Source organism: Chelmon rostratus, chromosome 7, assembly GCF_017976325.1.
Source record: "Chelmon rostratus isolate fCheRos1 chromosome 7, fCheRos1.pri, whole genome shotgun sequence".
Taxonomy (NCBI): domain Eukaryota; kingdom Metazoa; phylum Chordata; class Actinopteri; order Chaetodontiformes; family Chaetodontidae; genus Chelmon; species Chelmon rostratus.
In genome coordinates this window covers 648,627-669,978 of record NC_055664.1, presented here as the reverse complement: position 1 = coordinate 669,978, position 21,352 = coordinate 648,627, and the positions used below count along the sequence as shown (strand labels likewise).

General features: G+C 39.7%; 1 protein-coding gene across 1 annotated transcript in view; it reads right to left on the bottom strand.

The window, feature by feature from the left end:
• Window positions 1-17,805, bottom strand: part of nlk2 (nemo-like kinase, type 2) — a 37,362-nt gene extending 19,557 nt beyond the window's left edge. The window contains exons 1-3 of the mRNA XM_041940151.1: window positions 15,982-17,805; window positions 2,587-2,716; window positions 1,599-1,654 (exon numbers count right to left, since the gene is read on the bottom strand). Coding sequence (XP_041796085.1) covers window positions 1,599-1,654; window positions 2,587-2,716; window positions 15,982-16,457 — 662 coding nt within the window. The 5' untranslated portion in view covers window positions 16,458-17,805. The remainder of the gene's footprint in view (window positions 1-1,598; window positions 1,655-2,586; window positions 2,717-15,981) is intronic.
• Between the last annotated feature and the right edge of the window lie 3,547 nt (window positions 17,806-21,352).

Sequence of the window (21,352 nt, the reverse complement as noted above, 5' to 3'; positions counted from 1 at the left end):
GCCTGCTTAAAGATGGTGAGACCAGTCACGGCCCTGTCATCGACTTTGCCGAGTGGTGTGAGGAGTCTCACCTTCACCTTAACATATCCAAAACGAAAGATATGGTTATCAATTTTAGAAAAAAACAAGACGGGCACTTTAATTAAAGGTCAGAAAATAGAGCAAGTGCAATCGTATAAATACCTTGGGACCATAATAGATGACAAACAGAGTTTTAATGAAAACTGCAGATCTGTCTGTAAAAAGGGCCATCAGCTCCTTCACTGCCTGAGGAAACTGGCACACTTCCACATTGACCGAACCATTTTAACTTTGTTTTATCTTTCTTTTATAGTCTGTTTGATCTTTTTGCATGGTGGCGTGGTTCGGTCAGGCCTCAGTAGCAGAGAAGAACTCGTGAATCAAATAGTCAGGTGGTCCAGTCGCCTGATAGGTGAACCCCAGTCTTCTCCTGCCTCCCTGTACACTAAACAGGTACAGAGGATGGCCACATCAATTCTTAATAATGACTCCCATCCTTTACGGGGTGAATTCCGGCTCCTTTCTTCTGGACGAAGGTTTCTAGTCCCAAGGTGCAGGACACAGCGTTATAAAAACAGCTTTGTCCCTGTTGCCATCACTGAGCTCAATAAGATACAGTGACATAGCACTTTTTTTATTTACTGATCTCGTTATTTATCTTATTTATCCTATTTATGTGCCCTATCTTTTATTGTGATTTTTACTACTTTAATGTTCTTATATTTATCTTTTGGAGTTTTTTTTGTCTTTTAGTATGTTTTATTGTGTGTTGTTTTATCTATTTGATTTTATTTATTTCATCCTTGTACTTATCCATGAAGCTATACTGAGCACTTTCTGTCCTGTCACTTTGATCAAGTACCAATTGGTTTGATGTGTGTTTTGTTTGTGTATGTGGTTTGCTGTGAATCACTCTCTGCAAAACAAATCTACCCTCGGGTATAAAAAAAGTAACCTTGAACCTTGGTGATAACATTTTGGGAAAAAAAAACAACAACAACAAAAAACACAAATAATTCTTTTTTTTGTCTTTTTTTTAATCTAGCTCTACTGCCATAGTTGTAGCTTGTTTGCACATCTCATGCATTATCCTCATTATCTGCTGCAGTTCATCATACAGCATATGTTACATTTAGTGGTTAATTTTTTTTAGAATGAAGACTTTTTATGTAGTTAATGCATGGTTAATGCATCTTGGCTGCTCATTCAACATATTCCACTTTAAAATTGGACCAAACATGGCCATCTGTCATTCTGTCAGTGGCTTGTTTTTTGTTGTTTGTTTTAAACTATTTCAACAACACTGGAAAACTGGAAATTGCTTTTGACATGGACATTTTTTTGTGTTGTTACTATCTGTTTTAGAACTCCAACAAGTAGAAGCTGCAGACAAATACAGTAGAAGGTGCAACCAATAAGGGTCCAGCTCTAAGAATTATCTTAAAACCTTGATGAGACACTACACAGCTGTTCCCCTATTCAAAAACCCGCCACCTGGTCTGGCTAGAATTACTAAACAACATGTCAATACAGGAATCCCTCAATTCATCTTTGAATTAATCCAAGATAAAGGATACATTTCTTCAAAGTAGTCGATGTGTGGAGGTTGTAGTATGTCCAGAGCAGAGAGCACCTGAGAAGAGAGTCAAAGCCAAGTTATGTTTTTTTAAGATTTCCAGATAAATACAAGGTACCTGTGTCTGATATGTTTTCTGGATAACTACATCTGGTCACAGAACGTTTGCATTTATATTTGATACATTTAAAGTCCACTTTTCAGTAGCTTCAATAACTAGGTCAACATTACTAGGGCTGTTTTCTCATATGAACTCAAAATATTAACCGTACAGTGTCCTCAGAATTGGACTGGGGCGTTGCCCTTTCACACATGTAGCACACAGCATGAGATTGTCCATGTCAGATGCATTCTCACATGGGCCTGGGTAGAGTGTGTAGGAGGAAAGACATGATGCAAAAAGTACTCTGCAGAAATCACAGTGTTTTGTTTAGAGCACATGGAAGATGGCGGACAAAGCTACCAGCTCATTCGTAGTGATGACAGCTTTTGCACTGATATTCATACCAGGATACCAGTATAAGTATTTGGACGTATCCACTGTTGTGGCAGTCACATGACAGAAATGTCATCAACACACCCACTCACTCTTTGTGAATTCTCTGTGTCTTGGTTGAGTGGGACATTACATGGATTTTGTACTAGTAATGTCCAGATAATTTCAGGGTTGCAGTGCATGTGTACAAGACGCTTGACACTGTAAGAATGTAATCAGTGTTATTGAAAAAGCCGCTCACACTTTTCGGTCACATGGCCTTCCTCTTGGCTGTTGTAGCTGTACCTCAAGACTGTCCTGACGTGACAATGCTATCTGAAACTACTTTCCTACTTTTCCGTAGCAGTGGAAGGGCTCATCTGTGGCTTTTTGATGGGCTGCTTCCATTCACATCTGGCTCAGGATCCAGGCCCTCTTATACCAGGAGGACAGGGGTCTAAAAGTGTGATTGTATCTGTAGATGACAACTTTTTGAGCACTGCTGTGTACTTACATTTTCATGTTTAAAGAAACATAGCATCTTCAGTTCTCGAAATACCCTCTTGCAAGAAACAAGGTTTTGGAAGACATTGGGCATCTTTTTGAGGGCAACTCGCTTTCCATCTCTGGGGTCTGTCACTGACCTAGGTGAAGAGGACAAACACAATATTATTATGAGTATCAGTGGGTTATGAGGAGTTGGCATTCCTGCATTGTTCGTTAGGTTGATATAATAACTTTGATCAACAACAGTTTTTGCAAACTTCAGAGCAGAGTTCAACCAATTATTGGCCTGGCTGATCATCTGATCTATCCTATCAACACTGTGTCACAAAAGGGCACAGAGAAACACTTTTCCAGAATGGAGCAGCTCTGGTGATTAGCAGAGGTGTTTGGCAGGAAAGGCAGCTGATATTTCCTTAATTACAAACAACACAATCCTCAACACTGAAATTGCTGAGTTTATTTATGTAGCAACAGCCAACAGCTAGCAGATTAGCAAGAAAATTAAGGCTGTAATATTACTCCTTGAATGTCATTTAACAGGGCTGTTTCATACTCTCAGTCTCAACCCACAACTAACTGTTACTACTACTGTAACTAAAATGTGTCCTCAAGCCTTCTTGTGGAGTGATGCAGAATATTGTTATGTATGGATGGAGGGATGTGTGAATGCATGGATGGATGGATGACAAACCGTCCAGCAGTACACTACCAGTCAAGGTTAAGACGCACCTTCTCACTCAATGGTTTTTCTTTATTTTTATTTTACTTTACACTCTCCATTGTAGATCCATACTAATGACATCAAAACTATGAAGGAACACATATGGAATTATATATATATATATATATATATATATATATATATGAAAACAAAAAAGGGTTAAACCAGAATACGTTTTAGACTTTAGATTCTTCGAAGTAGCCACCTTTTGCTTTGATAACAGCTTTGCACACTCTTGGCATTCTCTCAATCAGCTGGTTGTTGCGGCTGCGCATGAGGATACATTCAAAGTTCTTGAAATCTTCCGGATTCATGTCTCAGAGCAATGATTGACTGTCATTTCTCTTTACTTAGCTGAGTGGTTCTTGCCATAATATGGATTATAACAGTAGTCAAATAGGGCTGTTAACTGTGTACCAACCCAACTTCTGCACAACACAACTGATGGTCTCAAACACATTAAGAAGGCAAGAAGAGTGTACAAAGCTGTCATCAAAGAAAAAGGTGGCTACTTTGAAGAATCTAAAATATAGCACATATTCTTGTGCTGGTTTGTTTAACCCTTTTTTATTTACTACATAATTCCATTTGTGTTCCTTAATAGTTTTGATGTCTTCAGTATGAATCTACAATGTGTGAGAAGATGTGTCCAAGCTTTTGACTGGTGGTGTACAGTAAATGGGCACCACACATTTACATCTACAACATTAAATTGTTGAACACAATAATGCATCAATAAGTCTAATACGGTAAAACAATTTATATTGTTCTGAAACGGGTCATTCTATACTTTCACTTTTGGTTCTTTAAATATATTTTGATGTTAATACATTTGCACCTTTACTTATAGTAAGTAAGATTGTGAATGCAGGACTTTTTTTTGTAAGTATTTTTACACTGTGTTATTGCTATTTTTGCTGTATTAAAAGAGCTAAGTGCATATTCCACCTCTTGTTAATCCATAGATGGACTGCATTGATGGTGTACAGTTGTCAGAGTTGAATCGTCACTTCTATTGCTATTGTACACATTGATGTAGTAATTTTTAGTAAGGAAGTAGCCTAGCTTTGAACGACAGGTTCCCTGCTATCATATGTTGTTAATATATACAGTAACATTTAAATAATTGAGAAACTCTGCTTTCTGAACCACAATCTGGTGCTGCTGAACTGGACTGACTACTATTTAGACTCAAATTCAAGTAAAAATGCAAGTTTTACTAGTTTTTTGTTGTTTTTTTTTTTTACTTTATCTACTTTTTAAAAGTCAGGAGAGCTATTTTGTTTGATTATTTATTAAAATGTTCAGTTAACTTTACAAGAAATGCTGCTGGGCTCCCTGCACTTTTTGTTTTAAGGAAAAGTTCCCTCTTAATTAAGCATACTGTGTGCCCCTTACCATTCCTGTAAATCCCTGCAAAATCAGCCCAAAATACCTATCCAAGATCCACTCAAAGTAAATTGAAAGCTGGTATTGAACCATTTGAAATACATGCATGGTTTTGGTCTACATTCAAATGTAGCACTCTGAGGTTTTATCCGCAGCAATCAGAAGACTTTATTTCTGCCACAATAAAATGCAGATGACTACATCTCTCAACACAACAAGGTATCTTGAAAATTAATGCCTGAAATTCCATGAAGTTATGCACAGATAGAAATCATCCTTTGGGGGTGACTAGCGTTTTTGGTGATCCTTCTGACCTCATAATGGTAATCTTGATGGTTTAGCCAGATATTGAATAAAGAAAGAGTGTGACAAGATTATTGACAGAGGGCTCAAAAGAAGAGAATACAACTATCCTTCACAGTGTTTGCTGCTTGAGCACCTTTCTTAGTGATTAGTCAAAGAATCTATAAGAACAGGAATGCAGAGATTAAAGTCCTTGTCAGGAACACAGCAGGTGTTCGTAAAAACATTCCAACTCCACACACTACACCCCTTTCCAGTGCAACCTTCAGTGAACCTTTTCAAATAGGATCAGTGAAGGCAAACAGATGGCAATGGGCTAAAATGCAAGGTGACAAGATTACGCTCCACCACTGGTAAGCTCATGTTCTCAATCCAGAGGAACTTTAAATGACTACACAGCAGCCACAGTGCTATGGAACAGTAATGTGTATAGCTTTACCTTAATTGCTTAGACCTTTATTTCAAATAGGTTTACAGGGCAGGAATTTCAAAACAGCCAAATGGCCAGTGCACTTGATGCTCCGGGGTGTGGCTGTAATACATCTTCTACCACACAGCCAGTTTGGCATGCCCCCATCCTGGTGCCCTTAAAAGAAAGTTGTGGATTTTCCTATTCAAAACTACATGTAACATAGCAAGTAAACAAGCTGTCATTTCCCAGTTTCTCCATTTTTAGCTGGATATCAACAGTCGTGCAAGATTTCTCCCACTCTGTAAATATCAACAGTTAACCCACAAGCTGACAATTAACACTATGTGAGAAGCACATGAAGGTTATATATACATTATAAGGTATAAGTATGAATACAAGTATGTTTTAAAGTTTACAAGCATATTACTGCACAGCTAGATAGTTTATATGTTGTTATGAGATCTGACCTGCCACTTAACTGTATTGGGCATTCAGTAATATTCAGTTTCCAATGTGTCCTGCATTAAAGGACATAGTAATCTCACAATCCACATGTTCAGGGGACAAACCCCATTTTTTCACCTGACTTACAAGGTGAATTAACAGTGTTTGAGTTAGTGTTTGACTATTCTTCCAGAATAGGGTCTCAGTCGCCGCTCTAATTCATCCCAAAGGTGATCTATCAGGTTGAGGTCAGGCCACACCAAACTCTCTCTTTCATGTCGTTATGGACCTTCCTTTGTGCACTGCTGCAAAGTCATGTTGGAAGGGGCCATCCACAAACTGTTCCCACAAAGTTGGGAGCATGGAATTGTCCAAAATCTCTTGGTATGCTGAAGAATTAGAGTTGGAGGTCTGTAGCAATTGACTCTGCAGGAAGTTGGCAACCCTGCGCACTATGCGCCGCAGCATCCGATGATCACACTGTTATTTTACGTGGCCTACCCCTTTGTGGCTGGGTTGCTGACGTTCCCAATCGCTTCCACTTTGTTATAATACCACTGACAGGTGACTGTGGAATATTTAGGAGCGAGGAAATTTCACGACTGGACTTGTTGCACATGTGGCATCCTAGCACAGTACCACACAGGAATAGGCAGGCAAGGGACTTCTTGGGGAACTATTTTCACTGGCAGATGACTACAATTTGGTGCTCTACTGAGTATCTGGGGCATCAGAACTGTACATGTTAGCTTGGATAACAAAGAAATACTGTGTGTGTGTTCATGGTACTGATGGAACATGTCACTAAGGGCAAAAGTGTGGCTCACTGATGTGTTTTTAATAGTTTTTGGACAACAATGAATTCTATGACAGAGGAATAAGATATGTTAGGCTCTGGATATGCACGCAATACTTGTTAATTCAGTAATGGCTTGGCTCCTTACATGGCATTTGATGAGTATAGGAAAAATGTGGAGTATCACCAGACTAATCCTTTAACAATAGAAAATTCAAACAAAAATAGCACATTTCAACCGTAACACTTTTTGCACTTTTAGTTTTTGCCATTTTAACAACATTTATGTAACAGACTGGTCAACTTGTCCTAAAGAGCCTGTAACTCTCTGGTTTTGCTGTGATTTTAAGTCATATATTTCTATACATTACATATGAGAAGACCCTCAAACCCTCGAGAAGTGTAACAGGTGATAAGATACAAAACTAAAATCAGGTAAGGAGGAAGAAAATTTCAGTGACTTTAATACACAATTGAAGCCTTTGAACAGTTTTGAGATTAGAGTTATGGTTGAGGAGTATCCAATTTTTGATACCGTAAAAGTTTCCCCAAATATTCCAACTGGGGAAGGTATTACCAGCTGAATAGACATCTCACAAAGGAAGTTTATCAATATTATTATTATTTTCACAACAACAAAAATGTGATACACATTCCATGACATGTATCACATGTTATTAATTCTGCGTCTATCAACCAGTGATATGAAATCAACAACCAATTGTCTATGGCTACAATCTAGTAAAATAAATAAAATTAAAAGCACAGCCTATAGCATGCAGTAGGCTCATCAAATAATAACAAAACAACAATAAATAACAACAACAGTAGTAACAAATACAGGCATAACAGTTTGTCCTACACACACTGCAATGTTAGGCTATTCATTAAGTATACTGTAGAAAAGCCTTGAAGTGAGCTACAGGTTAGGTAGTTCAACATAAAAAAGGTGGCATTCATCAGTCACACATATGTTAGTTACATTGCGTTGTTCAGTAAGGCAGTGGCAACTGTGCCATTACCTGCACTTTATTTGCTCAGGCTACAGGTAATCAAATTAAATGCTGCACTATAGTCCAAACATGACAAGAGTACCAAGATGATGTCGGAAGGAGCAGTTGCTTGCTAAAATGGCACAAATGCTTCAACTGTATTTGTATTTATTGTTTTCTATTCACAAATATGTCACAGAGAGATATCTCACCGTGAGCAAAACACACAAACAAGCAGCACCTGGTCCAAAAATCAGTTAACTGCTTTCGACGCAGCCTCGGGCTAGCAAAGTAAGTAGCAACAAAGCTAGCAGCACGGATATGGCAAGCAGCATGTTGAGAGAATTCAGAGAGGCTGAAAATTCGCAACATGCATCAAGATCTGCAACAGAAAATACAGAAGGTGGACGATGACATGACAGGGATGAATGATCATTTGGATATCAGATGTGGCTTAGCTAGGCTCCAAAACAAGCAAGGCCAAGTCAAAAATCTGACATCTGGAAGACGAGAATATTCGCCAGGTTAATCTAGTGCAGAACATGATAGCAAAATGGTAAAAAATTGAGGCTCCTCTCGAATAGCAGGAAGACTGCAGTAGAAGAAATAATATTGAAATTAAAAGAGTACCAAAAGGAACAGGAAAATGGTGTAAATTGTGTGAAAGACTCACTGCTGTGTTTGTTTATATACTATAACATGATCATAGAGAGGGCGCATCAGACACCCACAGCATTACAACGTAACTCACAGGAAAGATGCATCACCAGCCCCTGTCACATTCTGGTGACAGAAAGAGAAAAGAAAAGACCTCATTATGCCCACGCTGGGGAAATTAAATTTTTACACACAGCAAAGAATAAAAGAGAGAGATAGAAAGAAAACAGAAAAGGGATACAGAAGGAAAAAGTACAACTCAGAGCCAAGAGACTTTGAATATTTCAGTGGAAAGTTTTGAAAGTTTACTTTTTCTGGACTTAACGCACAATTTGCTTAAAATTATTTCACATTTGAAAGCAGAGAGCTAAGAAGGTGGTTGGAGCTTGAGGTTTAGCTCTGAACTTGAACTTGGTAATGTCCACCATGAAGGCCAAATCACACAGCCATTTGCTATCACTGAGTTCCACAACAGGTTTTCATATTTTGCAGCTCTGCACCAGCTACAAGGCACTCCTTCACATATTCTCCTTCTGAATGAGGTTTCAGCTTTTAGCTATTAGCTTGTGTTAGCTCCTGTTGCATAACGTGTTTCTGCGTTCGCCTCTTGTCTCTGGCCCTGTGAACATTGGCTTACACCCTTGCTTGCCAGTACCAGATCTGGCCCTCATCGTTGGTAATGAGTTGGCAGAAAAGGAAGTTTGTCTGACACCCAATGCAGTTGAACACTCTGTGCCCAACTCTAACCCTGTTTCCTGCCTGTGTTGTGAGACATGCACAGTCACGTAAATATAAGGATGTGATTTGTTCATTTTCTCTGTTGAAATGGAGATGCCCGAAGCCAAACATGAAAAAAAAAAAAGCTAATTCAGAGAGAAGTAGCACGCAGTGCTCTGGCTGCATCCCAGTACAAGATGAAAAAGCAGTTTGATAAGAAATCTGTTAAGATGGTTTCAGTTCCAGGTTTGTGATAGGGTGCTGGCCTTCCTCCCAGTCTCCAGTTCAGCCCTCCAGGCCAAATTTTGTGAACTGTGTGTGATCAAGGAAAAAATAGTCGAACAGATCATGCTGGTATCCTCGATGGCAAGAGAGAATAACTTGTTATGATAATGATGCCCCTCCCTCTGTCAAGCCTTCCAATGTAGCCAGTGTCATGGCTGCAACCATAGCTCCCTCTATGTGCTCTCTCGAAAGTGATGGTTTGTGTAGTAACAACCCCTCAGGTCCATGGCTGCAAATCTCTGAAGTTGTGAAAAATTTGCCAGTTGACCTGCAGTATTTGGATGTTTGACACACCGTCCTGTACCACTGCTCCATCCTAATTAACAAACATCTTTGGGGGCTATGTTTGTTTCTTTAGCAAGGAGGGTGTTACAGCCCAAGCAGTGACTATAGTTTATATTCTTTTTTGTGTTTTGCATAAATCTGTTTGTGGTGGTAAGAAAGACCACTTTCAGTGTAAGACAATGGTTTGTGCGATTCAGCTTCCAGGCTGTCCAGAAGATGCAGACAAGGTTGATGTGGCAGCAGTGCCTTGATTCTAACACCTTGTGTTAGCTTATGACTGGTATCGGTTTTAAAGTACTTATATAAATATTGCAAACAGCCATCACGTTATATATCTTTTTATACAGCGTGAAGTGTAGGGGTGAACTGCCATTTTTCCCTGTTTTCAAACAGGGAGTTAAGCCCAGTGAATGTATTTTTGTTTGCTTTCTTTTGTTTTGGGTTTAGGTAGAACTTTCAATTGTGGGTTTTGTTTGTTATTTTGGCCTTGGTTCAACCTCAAGTCAAGCTTCAATTATTGTTATAAAGCATGGTACCTCTGAGCATACCATTGACAACATTCCAGACTACAGATAAAATGCTGACCCAATTTATTTTGGGCTGGGAAAAGGACTAGGATGAGGTTAACAAAGTTACAGACTAAAATAGAAATGCGGGAAGCTAAGACCTTCATGGGTAGATCTGGTAGAAGAACTGAATGCCCCACTCAGGGCAGCAAACTATTTGAGCCAATGTCCAAAAGCTGATATCCAGAACCCAACAATGTCTCACTAGGAAACTTTGGAATCATATACACAAGAAGGATCATCTCCCTTCCTGGTAGGATCTGCTTTAATATGGAATAATCCAAATTTGAAAAGTGAAGGAAAGTTGTTTTTATGGAGAGAGTGGCACACTAAGGGGAGTCAAGCACATTGGATGTCTCTATCATAACAATAACATAAGAATGTTTGACAGATTGAGAGAACAATCTACAGAGAAAAGACTTCTGGAGATTCCTCCTGTTTAGCGATTCTTGCCGTGTATGCCCAACAGGCACAAAATTACATTACCTGTTGTTCTCTACACATAATGTGACCTCCATTCACATTTCACATCTTTGTGTTTGTTAGGAAAACAGTAGTTAGCAGATGCAACAAAGTGTGACACTTTCTCTTCTGCAGGCAAGATCGGACACAAAAGTCTTAATCTACTCCCACCATCCAAGGAAGTGAAGACCAAGTGGAATAACTTTATTTTTGATGGAAATGTCCCCACAACAGTTGGAAAACTCTTAAGATATATGTGTGCACTCTAGTGCTGGGTTGAAAAAAATCGATCCGCCGATTTTAAATCGATTCTCATTTTATTTTAAAAAAATCGATTCTCGCGTCCAAAGATCGATTTTTTATACATTTATAAGTATTTTCCCCACTATAAGGCGCATCGGATTATAACGCGCAACCTGCGGCTCCGGAGCCGCATGCGGCTCTACCATCACTCTGATGCGGCTCCTGAAAATAATTAATGAGCATTTTATTAAAATGTATTTTATTTTAGTTTAGCGCTGATGTGCAAACGCTGTGCTCTGAGGTTCAGGAGCAGAAATCACATTAACCACGTTTGATTAATATTTTAATTGCCTATTATTTAGCATATATTCATATTTTTTCATTGTTCAGTGAAAGAGTCCTTTTATCATTCAGGCTGACAGCTGACTGCACGTGCCAGTAAAAGGATGACGGCACGCAGAGAGTGGAATGCCCTTCACACATTTACAGCTGTTACTTCGGCCACGCCCCCTGACTACGATAGCCATAAATAACCAATATTGGTTAACCAATATGAACTAAAGCTTTGATGTGACTTTTAGACAGTTTACAGTTCACGTTTAAAATGTCTCGTTTACATGTTCGCATTTTGAAAGCAATTGAATGTCTTATACTTCTAAAGATTTACAGTGAGATTTACTCTGAAGAAAAACTGTGAGAAAATTATGTTTTCTAAGGTACCCTACTACCTCTGATGTTGTTTCCATTAGTTTGATCACTGAGCCTGTAAGCAGCAGCACTTTGACTGAATCTCTTTATTTTTTATACATTTTGATGAATTACTTCACAGCTGTTTGTGGACAAAATGGCCAAATTAAACAGCAACAGCTTTTGGGTGAATTCTTAATGTCATATTTTTAATAATGCATCAGTAATTCTACCGTACATCACTGAACCCAAATGGCCTGCAGTGAATGTTGCGTTCAAGTGACGCCGGCATAATCAGAAAAACTTTTTCTCACTGGGAAAAATCAAGAATACCCACTCATGCCAGAAAACAACTCGTTAACTCAGTCATAATTTTGCTAGTTGCTGACCTGAATTGATATTCGCAGTATTTCTCCACATGGTGCACATAAAAAATAGAAACATGAACTTAAAATGGCCGAAAGAACAACTAGCAAACGAGGGAACGGGGGAATTTACGTTACACCTGGAATGCAGCATGCGGCACAGCGTGCTTACGAAAACAGAGTTCAGACTTCTTCAAAGTTTCCGAAGAAGACAGTTCGCTGGTTATTCGTAACAAATGTTCCAAGCGAGTTCCACGAGGAGGGAGAAATAGCACGAGCTTTAATACTTCAAACCTGATCAGCCACCTGAAATATAACCATCACTTTGACGGAGTTGGAAAGTGTATGATTAGTACACTATGCACTGCGCATTATTTTTTATTGTCATTGAGGAGTGCACTTTTTCAGTTTGTTTACATAGAAATGTTTGAATCTAACTTGTGTCAGTGCATTAATTTTCTATGTATATTTATTTTTGTAAACTTCTGGAATGCTCTTTTTCAGTTTGTAATCCTGATGCATGTATTTGCATCAGTCCAAGGGGCCTTTATTTTTTATATCAGCACGTAATGCACCTTATTTAAATTGATGTGAGATATCAAATAGGTTTAAGAAAATGTTTGAGAGGCTTGCCAATAGTTTTTCATTGGAAAAAATAAATATCTCTTCATTTAAAGAGTCAAAACTGCTTTTGGTTTTGTTCATAGTACTGATGTCATGATCTTAGGTATATGTGTGTCATCGGTTATCGGTATCAGCCTTGAAAGTTGTTGGGCATCAGTTTTTAAAAAACAGTTATCGTGCATCCACTGCTTCATAAAACTTGTGGTGCCTTGAGTGTTTCGTTTCTGCCTCTGGCTCTGTTGTGGGCCCATGTTGCATCTTCTAAGTATTTCCATGCACTTTCCAAGCAATTCAGTATACTTAAGTGTTGCTTTTGGTGCTTTGCAAACTCTTGGCAACTTACTCGCATGCCTCAAAAAGTACTTGACACTGGAGGCCAAAGTAGGTCTTAGCTTTCATTGCATGTTAATACAGGCTTCCAATTATTGCTCTGGGATCTCCCCTCACACTTTTGTTGTCCTTAAACCACTCCATAGGTCCAGTGATTTCTCTGTACACACTACAGACATGTTTGATCTTTATCTTTCGTTGGTACCATCTAGTTTTACATATGGCCAGTATGGTAAATATCTCATCGCAGCCAAACATTGACTGACTTGTGTTTGGATGACTCAGGAATTACCAAAGTTATGCCCTGAACAAAGTCCAATGAATCAGCAATAAGACCCTCTCACAGACAGCCTGCTGAAGAACTAAGTCCAATGAGCAGCTTGCACATCTGACAAACAGAGATGTGCATAGTTCTTTTAGTTTCAAGTTAACACCTGAAAACTGACATATTACAAGCTCCATCAAAACAGCATCCATGGAGACACTCAACGGTGAGGTTCAGCCTGAGAAATAGATCTTAGATGCACAGTTCAGATACTGTGGCAGCAAACTAACACATACTGGCGAGGATCCTGGAGCAGAATGGACTTCACATAACAGTGCTAATGCTAGCTGAGCTAGCATTGCAATATAAATACTAATAAAAGCAACATAAAAAAACAGTTACCAGCATCAAACCTACTACTGCGGTCAGAAGGTTGGTGGTTCGACCCCTGGCCTCAGCAGTCTGCATGTCCTATCCTTGGACAAGATTTCACCCCAAATTCCTCCTGATGCTGTGCAATCAGTGTGTGAGTGTGTGTGAATGGGTGAATGCAGACTTGTGTTGTAAATACACAAGCGCTATAACAATACAGTCCATTTACCATTTAAAATGGCAAGGACATATGGAAGTCAAAATTGGTCAAAAATGATGTTCAAACAAATCGAATGGCTATTTCCACACTTTATGTTCACAAGAAGGCAAATCAATACGACAGACATACTATTGTCGTATATTAATTCAACATAAATGTAAGGTCGACATCTACATATTACAAAATAATTAAAATAATGTCCTATGCCACATTGTCAAATTATGCCGTCATTTCAGCTTGACCTACATTTAATTTTCAATTTCAATTGATGAGAGTGACATGTGTACTGTCACATGATTATGGAACCTATTTTTCCATGCTTTTTGTGTAATCCCTCCAGTTGTATGCGGATCGGCAATGTATGTCCACTAAAAGTATTTGATTTTGCCACTGACATGTCATAATAAGTGTCTAAAAACATTATGTAAAGGATCCGTGACTAGACAGCGTTTTGCTGAAGAAATAAAACTGCTTTGTTTACCAGAAACAGCGATTATATTGCCCTTGCCAAAGATACCAGACTCCATTGACAGGAACATTTTATGTCATTTTTTCATTGCAAAACACACTTCATTCAATCACGACAAAAACAAAACTCATCAAAACCTTCTTGGTTCACCGTTTCACTGTTCCAAGATCCGAATCAGAGAGGAGTGAGAGAGAGGCAAACATCAGAAATGCAGTGGCATAAATGGTGCATGGAGCCAGAATATTTTTACATGTAACTTGGGAATTATTTTTACTGAACATTACAACTGGAGATCTTAAATATGTCAGATTTCAACAAATTTTCCTGGTTAAAAACAAAACAAAACAACCAGGAATTAATGCAAATCGGAAACTCTGGTTTTGTGACTGCTGTCCGTCCTCAGTGCAGCCGCCACAGCGTTGCTGCTTCTTTTCACAACTGAATACTAATTTTCACAATTGAATCTATGTATTTTTTTTACGATTCAAATATAATTAAAGTTTAGAATATTCGTTAATAGCCTTAATCCTCAGATTGTGGGATTAGATGTTATTGCGGCTAACACACTGGCTGCTTTGCTCACAATATTACCTTCCACATTTTCGTATAGCAATGGCAGACAGTCACAGAGGCAGAGGATGGAGGTGGTACTGTGTAACATAGTGACAAGTAACGGAAGAAAAGGCTGGACTACTGCCAGAGCGTTATGGGCAGTTTGGTAATTTTTGTTTCGTAATGAGGTATTTTTATTTAAAGAAATTGTCTTAAAAGTAAAATAAGGGGCTGGGCCCTGGAAACTGCCTCCCTGTTGACATGCTGTCCTTGGATTGGACTTCTTTTTTTATCTGCTCAATACACTTTCTGTATAAAAGACCATCATGGCACATAAAAAAAGAGATTCTTTTGTTTACCGGTACGAAGATCCCGTCTCCACTCTAACATCAGCCTACTCCTGAAGTCAACACACAGACTCAATTCTCCTGTCACGCAAGTAGCATTTTCCCTTTCTGCTACTGTCAGTCGGAGCAACTGTGTTTCCTATTCACAGACCCAGGGAAGTGTACAAGCACCGGATAGCTATTGGGCCATGAGGACATGTTTGCTGAATGTGGAAAAAAAGTATATTAAATTAGAATTGCTGACTGCACCTTCAGTTAATCCATAATGAACAATGATTATTAAAAAACGGGTTTACATTGTTTTGTGGAGGCAAAGTGCATCAGCATGTCTGTTTGACCATTTATTGTGTTTTTGTTAGAAATATTGAATGTGTATATATTTGATGTTAGTTTGATGTTTTTTGTTTCCATCAATATTTCTTTACTTCATGTTTCCTTTTTGTCTTTCTTTCCCTCCTTTTTACCCTTTCATATACAGTATAAGTATCAACTTTCAGAGAGGTGCATGAGTTTGGCAATTCATTACAGTAAACATTGTGAGTGCTTTTCTGTTTCCTGTTATCACTAAGCTGCAGTAGTTGGAATTACTATCAAATAGCTGCAGTTCTAAGTGCAGATTTTTTAAGTGTTAACATTGTATTACCACAAACATAATTTAACTACAAAATGGACACCAGTATGGAGAATTAACTAAGTTTAACTAAGTTAACTAAGTTTCAAGACTCCACAAGTTAATTTTCATATTACACTAAAATTAATGGAAACTGTGGCTGCTTGGAAAAATGCATTAGCTAAACCTAGGTATACATGGCTTGTAGAAAAATTGACTAAAACATCCATGAATAGTGGTACAGTCAGTGGTACAGTCTGCTAAAAAATATATAGTGTAGTGCACTTACCACACAACCCCGAATGCTCCATATCCAATGGGCCTGTCAGGCTCTATGTCCAGCTGCTGTTGTAGATGGTGCGTGTGTTGCTGATGATGCTGCTGATGGTGGTGGTGGTGGTGAGCTTTGACAGCAGCGGCAGCAGCTTGAACTTGGGCAGGAGCTGCGGCCGCTGCCGGCCCAGGGGCCTGTCCGGGGGCAGGAGAGGGGAAGTAGGGCTGCTGCTGGCCGGGGTTGAGCATCACTGCTGCAGCAGCAGCCGTGGAGTTATGTTGCTGGACCGTGTGCACGGCTGCAGCAGAGCCCGGGTGCTGCAAGTGATGCTGGCCCGCATGGTGATGGTGGTGGTGGTGCATGTGGGGAGGCGGAAGGTGCTGGAGCTGGTGGTGGTGATGTGGGTGATGGGCAGCCACTGCTGAGGAGCCACCATTGTAAGCAGCCATCATTTTTGTGACATTTGTAGCAGTTGTGCTGCAAAGAGCCATTCAATGATGCTGAAATGCCTACTTTCAGAACTTGTTTCTAAAAGTGATGATAATGGCTACCAGGCTGCAACACTACGACTAGTGAAACTTCTAGAAACTTACAGAAACAGATTTGGGGTTTAAATTATCCACCAACAGCTACTTCAAATCTGTGGGGAGATAAACCACTCTGGTGAGCCTCCTTATCATAATGCCAACAAGGATCTGACCTACTTCCTCTAAATTAATTTTCTTGCTTGCACACCATTAGGCTATTGTAGCCTGGGGTTAATACCGGAAATCATATCATATCATGGGTATGTATATGTAGCAATGACCACACAAGTCAAAAAATCTGTGCAGCCCAAACAATGTCACTACTAACAATGATAAATCAAAAATACTGAATGGAAAATAACCCGCCCCCCCTTAAATAAATAAAAAAGTAAGTGGCCCTAGATGTTCCCCATGATAGAAGTTGCGCCCTCCTCCCTCCTCCTGATGAAATTCAGCTTTCCTGTCTCGATAGAACAGTGTGATCTACAGCATGTCACATGGGACGCATCGCATTCATCTTTTAGAAGTGTCTAAGTTTGTCACACGCTCTGGTCCAGCGCCGTTGCTCTTCCCACCACCGGGGCTCCACACGGCCAAGAAATCGCATCTATTATTCCAACATGAATCGTCTTTCCAATGTGTGTGTGCAGGCCAGGCAGCTACTTTAAAAACAGGGGTAATACTGGAGCCCTAGTTAACGCCGCTGATCCGGTGCAGAGGAGGTGTTTCCAAACCCAGGCCACAATACAACAGCACATGCAGGCAGGCAGGCAGGCAGGCAGGCCCAGGCCTCGGCCATCCACTGCACTCACATATTATAACACCAATCCAAGGAGCCGCTTGCCTTGTAAGAAATCCCCATCATTCTGACAGAGTGACGAAGCGTCGACCATGACTCCGAAAATGAAAAGAGAAATCCTCGCAGACGGCTGGCAGGCAACTTACTTCCCCCATCGACAGCCTTGTGGTTGGTATGTTATACACTGTCCGCTTGTGGCTCATAAGCACACATCCAGGTAGACGAAATAACAATGCGTGAAAAAGTTAAATCCTTTCAGTGCAGGATAAATAAGAATGCAGCCAGGAGCTAGAAGGAAGTCAGTGGTATTCAACCTGACAGATTGGAGCTAGCTAATCGATGTCCGTGTCGCCAAATCAAAACACAAGTCCTTTCGGTCGTGTCGGTGAGCGTGCTGTCTGCTGGGGAAGAGGAAGCCACCCGGATGAACCTCTACACTTTGGTCCCACGACGCTCCGTTGTCACTGACATGATAAAACTATTGGTCACAAGGCAAATAAAATGAACAGTGTATCCAACATGGTGAACCAAACCTTACTTAGTCGGCGATAAGATTATGCAGGACGACTAACCAATCGCCGACCGTACCGCAATGACGTCATGGTAATCTCCGTGATTGTCATTGTGCGCAGCCAGTAACGCGTCAGGGCTGAAGTGACAGCGCGCTGAACACTGCGTAACAGTTCTTCAGTTCAACTCAATAAAATATCTGGAGTTAAGCTCAAACAGAAACTATATACCAAAAAGACAAGTACTGTGGACTGTTTCTACGGTGAAAGAAGGAAACAGGAAAAGCAAATTTTTATTGCATACAGCATTCCCAAAATTTTCTCTTGGGTCTCCACTGAACCACCACCCCCACATACTGTCATCTGTTTATTGTGTATGTAATGCCCTGTTGCCTCCAAGTTCACCTTTCTTTGTTCTGGTTGGTAATGGAGCCTCACCTATAACAACAATCAATATTAACCATAACGCCAATCAATATTAACCATAATAATATTTTCAATAATAGCTACATATTTCTTCATTGGCACAGCACACTATCAAATAATACTATAAAAAATACTAGATAAACACACTACACAAACTGTTTAATCCCAAATTCACCTATATGATATCAAACAAACACCACAACACAGTTATCATCTGTAATAAATACAGCCCTGACTAATGTCCTGCCCAAGACTATTGCCTAAACACTCCATTAACAGCTACCTATCCTTATAGTTAAAAGTAAGCAGTTTAGTCTCACACTAGCATAAGGAGGAGGAGCCACAGAGGTAAAGTGTTAACATGTGCATGTGCCACAGATTAATCAAATATCAAATATATGTCAGATTAAACATGATCAGGGGGAAACTGAAGTTTAAATGTTGACCATATCAGATCAGGAAAAGGGAAATCAGAGGTGGTAAAGTTTATAGAGGGGCTATTAGGACATAAACCTCCTATTGAGGTAGATATAGATTGTCGCAAAGGAAAACATGGCTCAGTGGGACAATGCCCAGAACATGATTTGGTCTTTGAGATAAGAAAGATATGGGTGGAGTAAGACAATTGGGCATGCTTTATATTGTGTTGTCTGTATATTAACATTAGCACATTCTTAGAGCCAAAATATGATTTCTTTCTTTTGATTATTGTGAGAGTCGGTATGACTGTGTGGGTTGTCCTCCATAGCGAGTGGACTGCATATATACCTGTTAATTAATGAATGAAAGCAGGTGTGTAGTTTGGAGAGGGAAGCAGAACAGTTTTCGACCGTGCTAAAACGCCGTGTCAAGCAGGTGAATGGGTTTTTCTTTTGTTCCGGTTGTATAAGTATGGTTTATAGCAAAGTATGACAATAAATGGATCATCATGACAACGAGCAGAGACACTGTGTTTAATTTAAAGCCGCACGTCTCAGACTCAAGCCACCTAACTGCCACCTCAGTGACTACAGGTAAAGTCACTACACACATAATAACTAAACATTGGAGTTGTACAGTCTACAGACAGTGGTGGGAATGAATGACCTGCGGTAGCGCTCCTTCCTGCACTGAGGGTGTCTGCCACTGAAGGAGCTGCTCAGCTCCTCTAGAGTACCAAGGAGCATAGCTTCTGATTTAGCCAAACTGATCTTGTAACCAGAGAAACAACTAAATCTGTCAATCACATCAATAAAACCTGGTACAGATGTTTCAGGGTCAGTCAGAAGGATTAGAACATCTTCCACATATAAGGTTATTTTATGACACAGCTGTCCGATCTCTAAACTATGTATTGCGGATGTCACCCTTGTGGCCTCAGAATATTGCCCCTCCTATTCACTTTGGTGAATAGGAGGGGCAATAAAGGGCATCCCTGCATCAGCCCTCTGTGAGTATTGAAGTATTCAGACTGAAATCTATTAGTCAAGACTGCTGCCTGTGGTCTAGTATATATAACTTTGACCCATTGAAGTTTATCAGCCAGGTCCTGCCAAGCAGTGGTATAGTGATGATGTAGGAAGAACTCCGCTGATACAAGCTTGAGTTGAAGGGACCTTTATTAACAAGCAGTATCAGATCAGATGCTGGCCAGGGGTCAGAAAACTCTGCCCTTAACATACAGACAACACAATATATAGCATGACGGTTTGTCTAACTCCACCCATACCTTTCCTATCTCAAAGACCAGATCATGCTCTGGGCATTGTCCCACAAAGGAATGTTCTCCTTTGTGACAATCTATGTCTACATCTATTGAAAATTTAGTCCTAGTAGCCCCTCAAACATGACCACCTCTGGTTTATCTTTTCCTGATCTGACCCTATGTGGCCCTGCGTGGCCTCACATACCACAACTAAAAGTGATCTACATTCCAAACATCAGTTTACCCCTGATCATATATTTGATATTTGATTGATCTGATCATATACCTCAGTTCCCCACTTCGGGACTTCTCATAGTCCCAACAAAAACAGTGACAAATTCATGGTTTCTGTTACTGATCTTGGACACAATTGCTTGCTTGACAAAGTCCTCTTCAACCCCTCCTATATCTAATTTCAAAATCATTTTAAAATCTTTGTTTGTGGGATTAGCTAATAACTAAGTTCCTATTTTAAATCCTATATGCACATTATTTTAAACTTTTTTTAGACAAGATAAACTAATCCTATACTAATTAGGTCCCGATTCGGCTACTCTTAGCCTCACCTGCAGGTCTCCTTGGAGCCACACTCTTCTCCAGGAAACACTGGAAAATACACTTCATCCTATGGATGCAATCACTGAAATCAACAACTTGTGACTCTGCAGGTGTAGCAGCAAGGAAACCCACTGATCAGCTGTTACTTTACAGTCAGAAAAACCACCCCCACCTAAAAGGTGGGAAAAAGACCAGGAAGCCTTACTAAGTCCTTAACAGAGAAACCTCACCCACAAGCCAATCAGGACAAGAAAACTCCATTAAAGGTCATAATTACCAAACACTTACTAATTTGATGACCCTTTGCCAATCGGTCACTGAACTTCACAACTGTCCACTATAAGTGTATCATAAACTTTAATATTACTCATGCAGGGATATTACCAAGGATAAAAAATATCCATAACATAAATGTTCACAGATTATGAAAACATCAAACAAACTAAAAAGAAAAGAAAATATCAAAATAAATCCACTGTGTGCATCAACCATTACACATCATCCAACATGTCATCCAAACCACTAAATCTTCAACAGCATTGCCTCCTAATGTAATTTACTGTCCATGATATCCTGAAACAGAATCTACAATAGAATATTGTATACTTACAATACAACAGAATTAGTGGCACGAGGCAATGCACGAGCCATTCGCCTCTTTAGCTCAAAGAGCTTTTGTAATCTTTCGCGTTTTTTCTTCTTATTTTTCATATTCCGCCAGAACTTCGGCACATAACTAGTCCTGCAGCTTTGAGAAAACCCTCGCAAACTATGTATCAAAACGTGTGGCTTGTTCAGGAATGGCATGCTATGTACTTGTGGCAGGATTTATTAATTATTCGCAGTTATTCGCAAAAAACTGCGAAAAATTTCCCATAAGAAA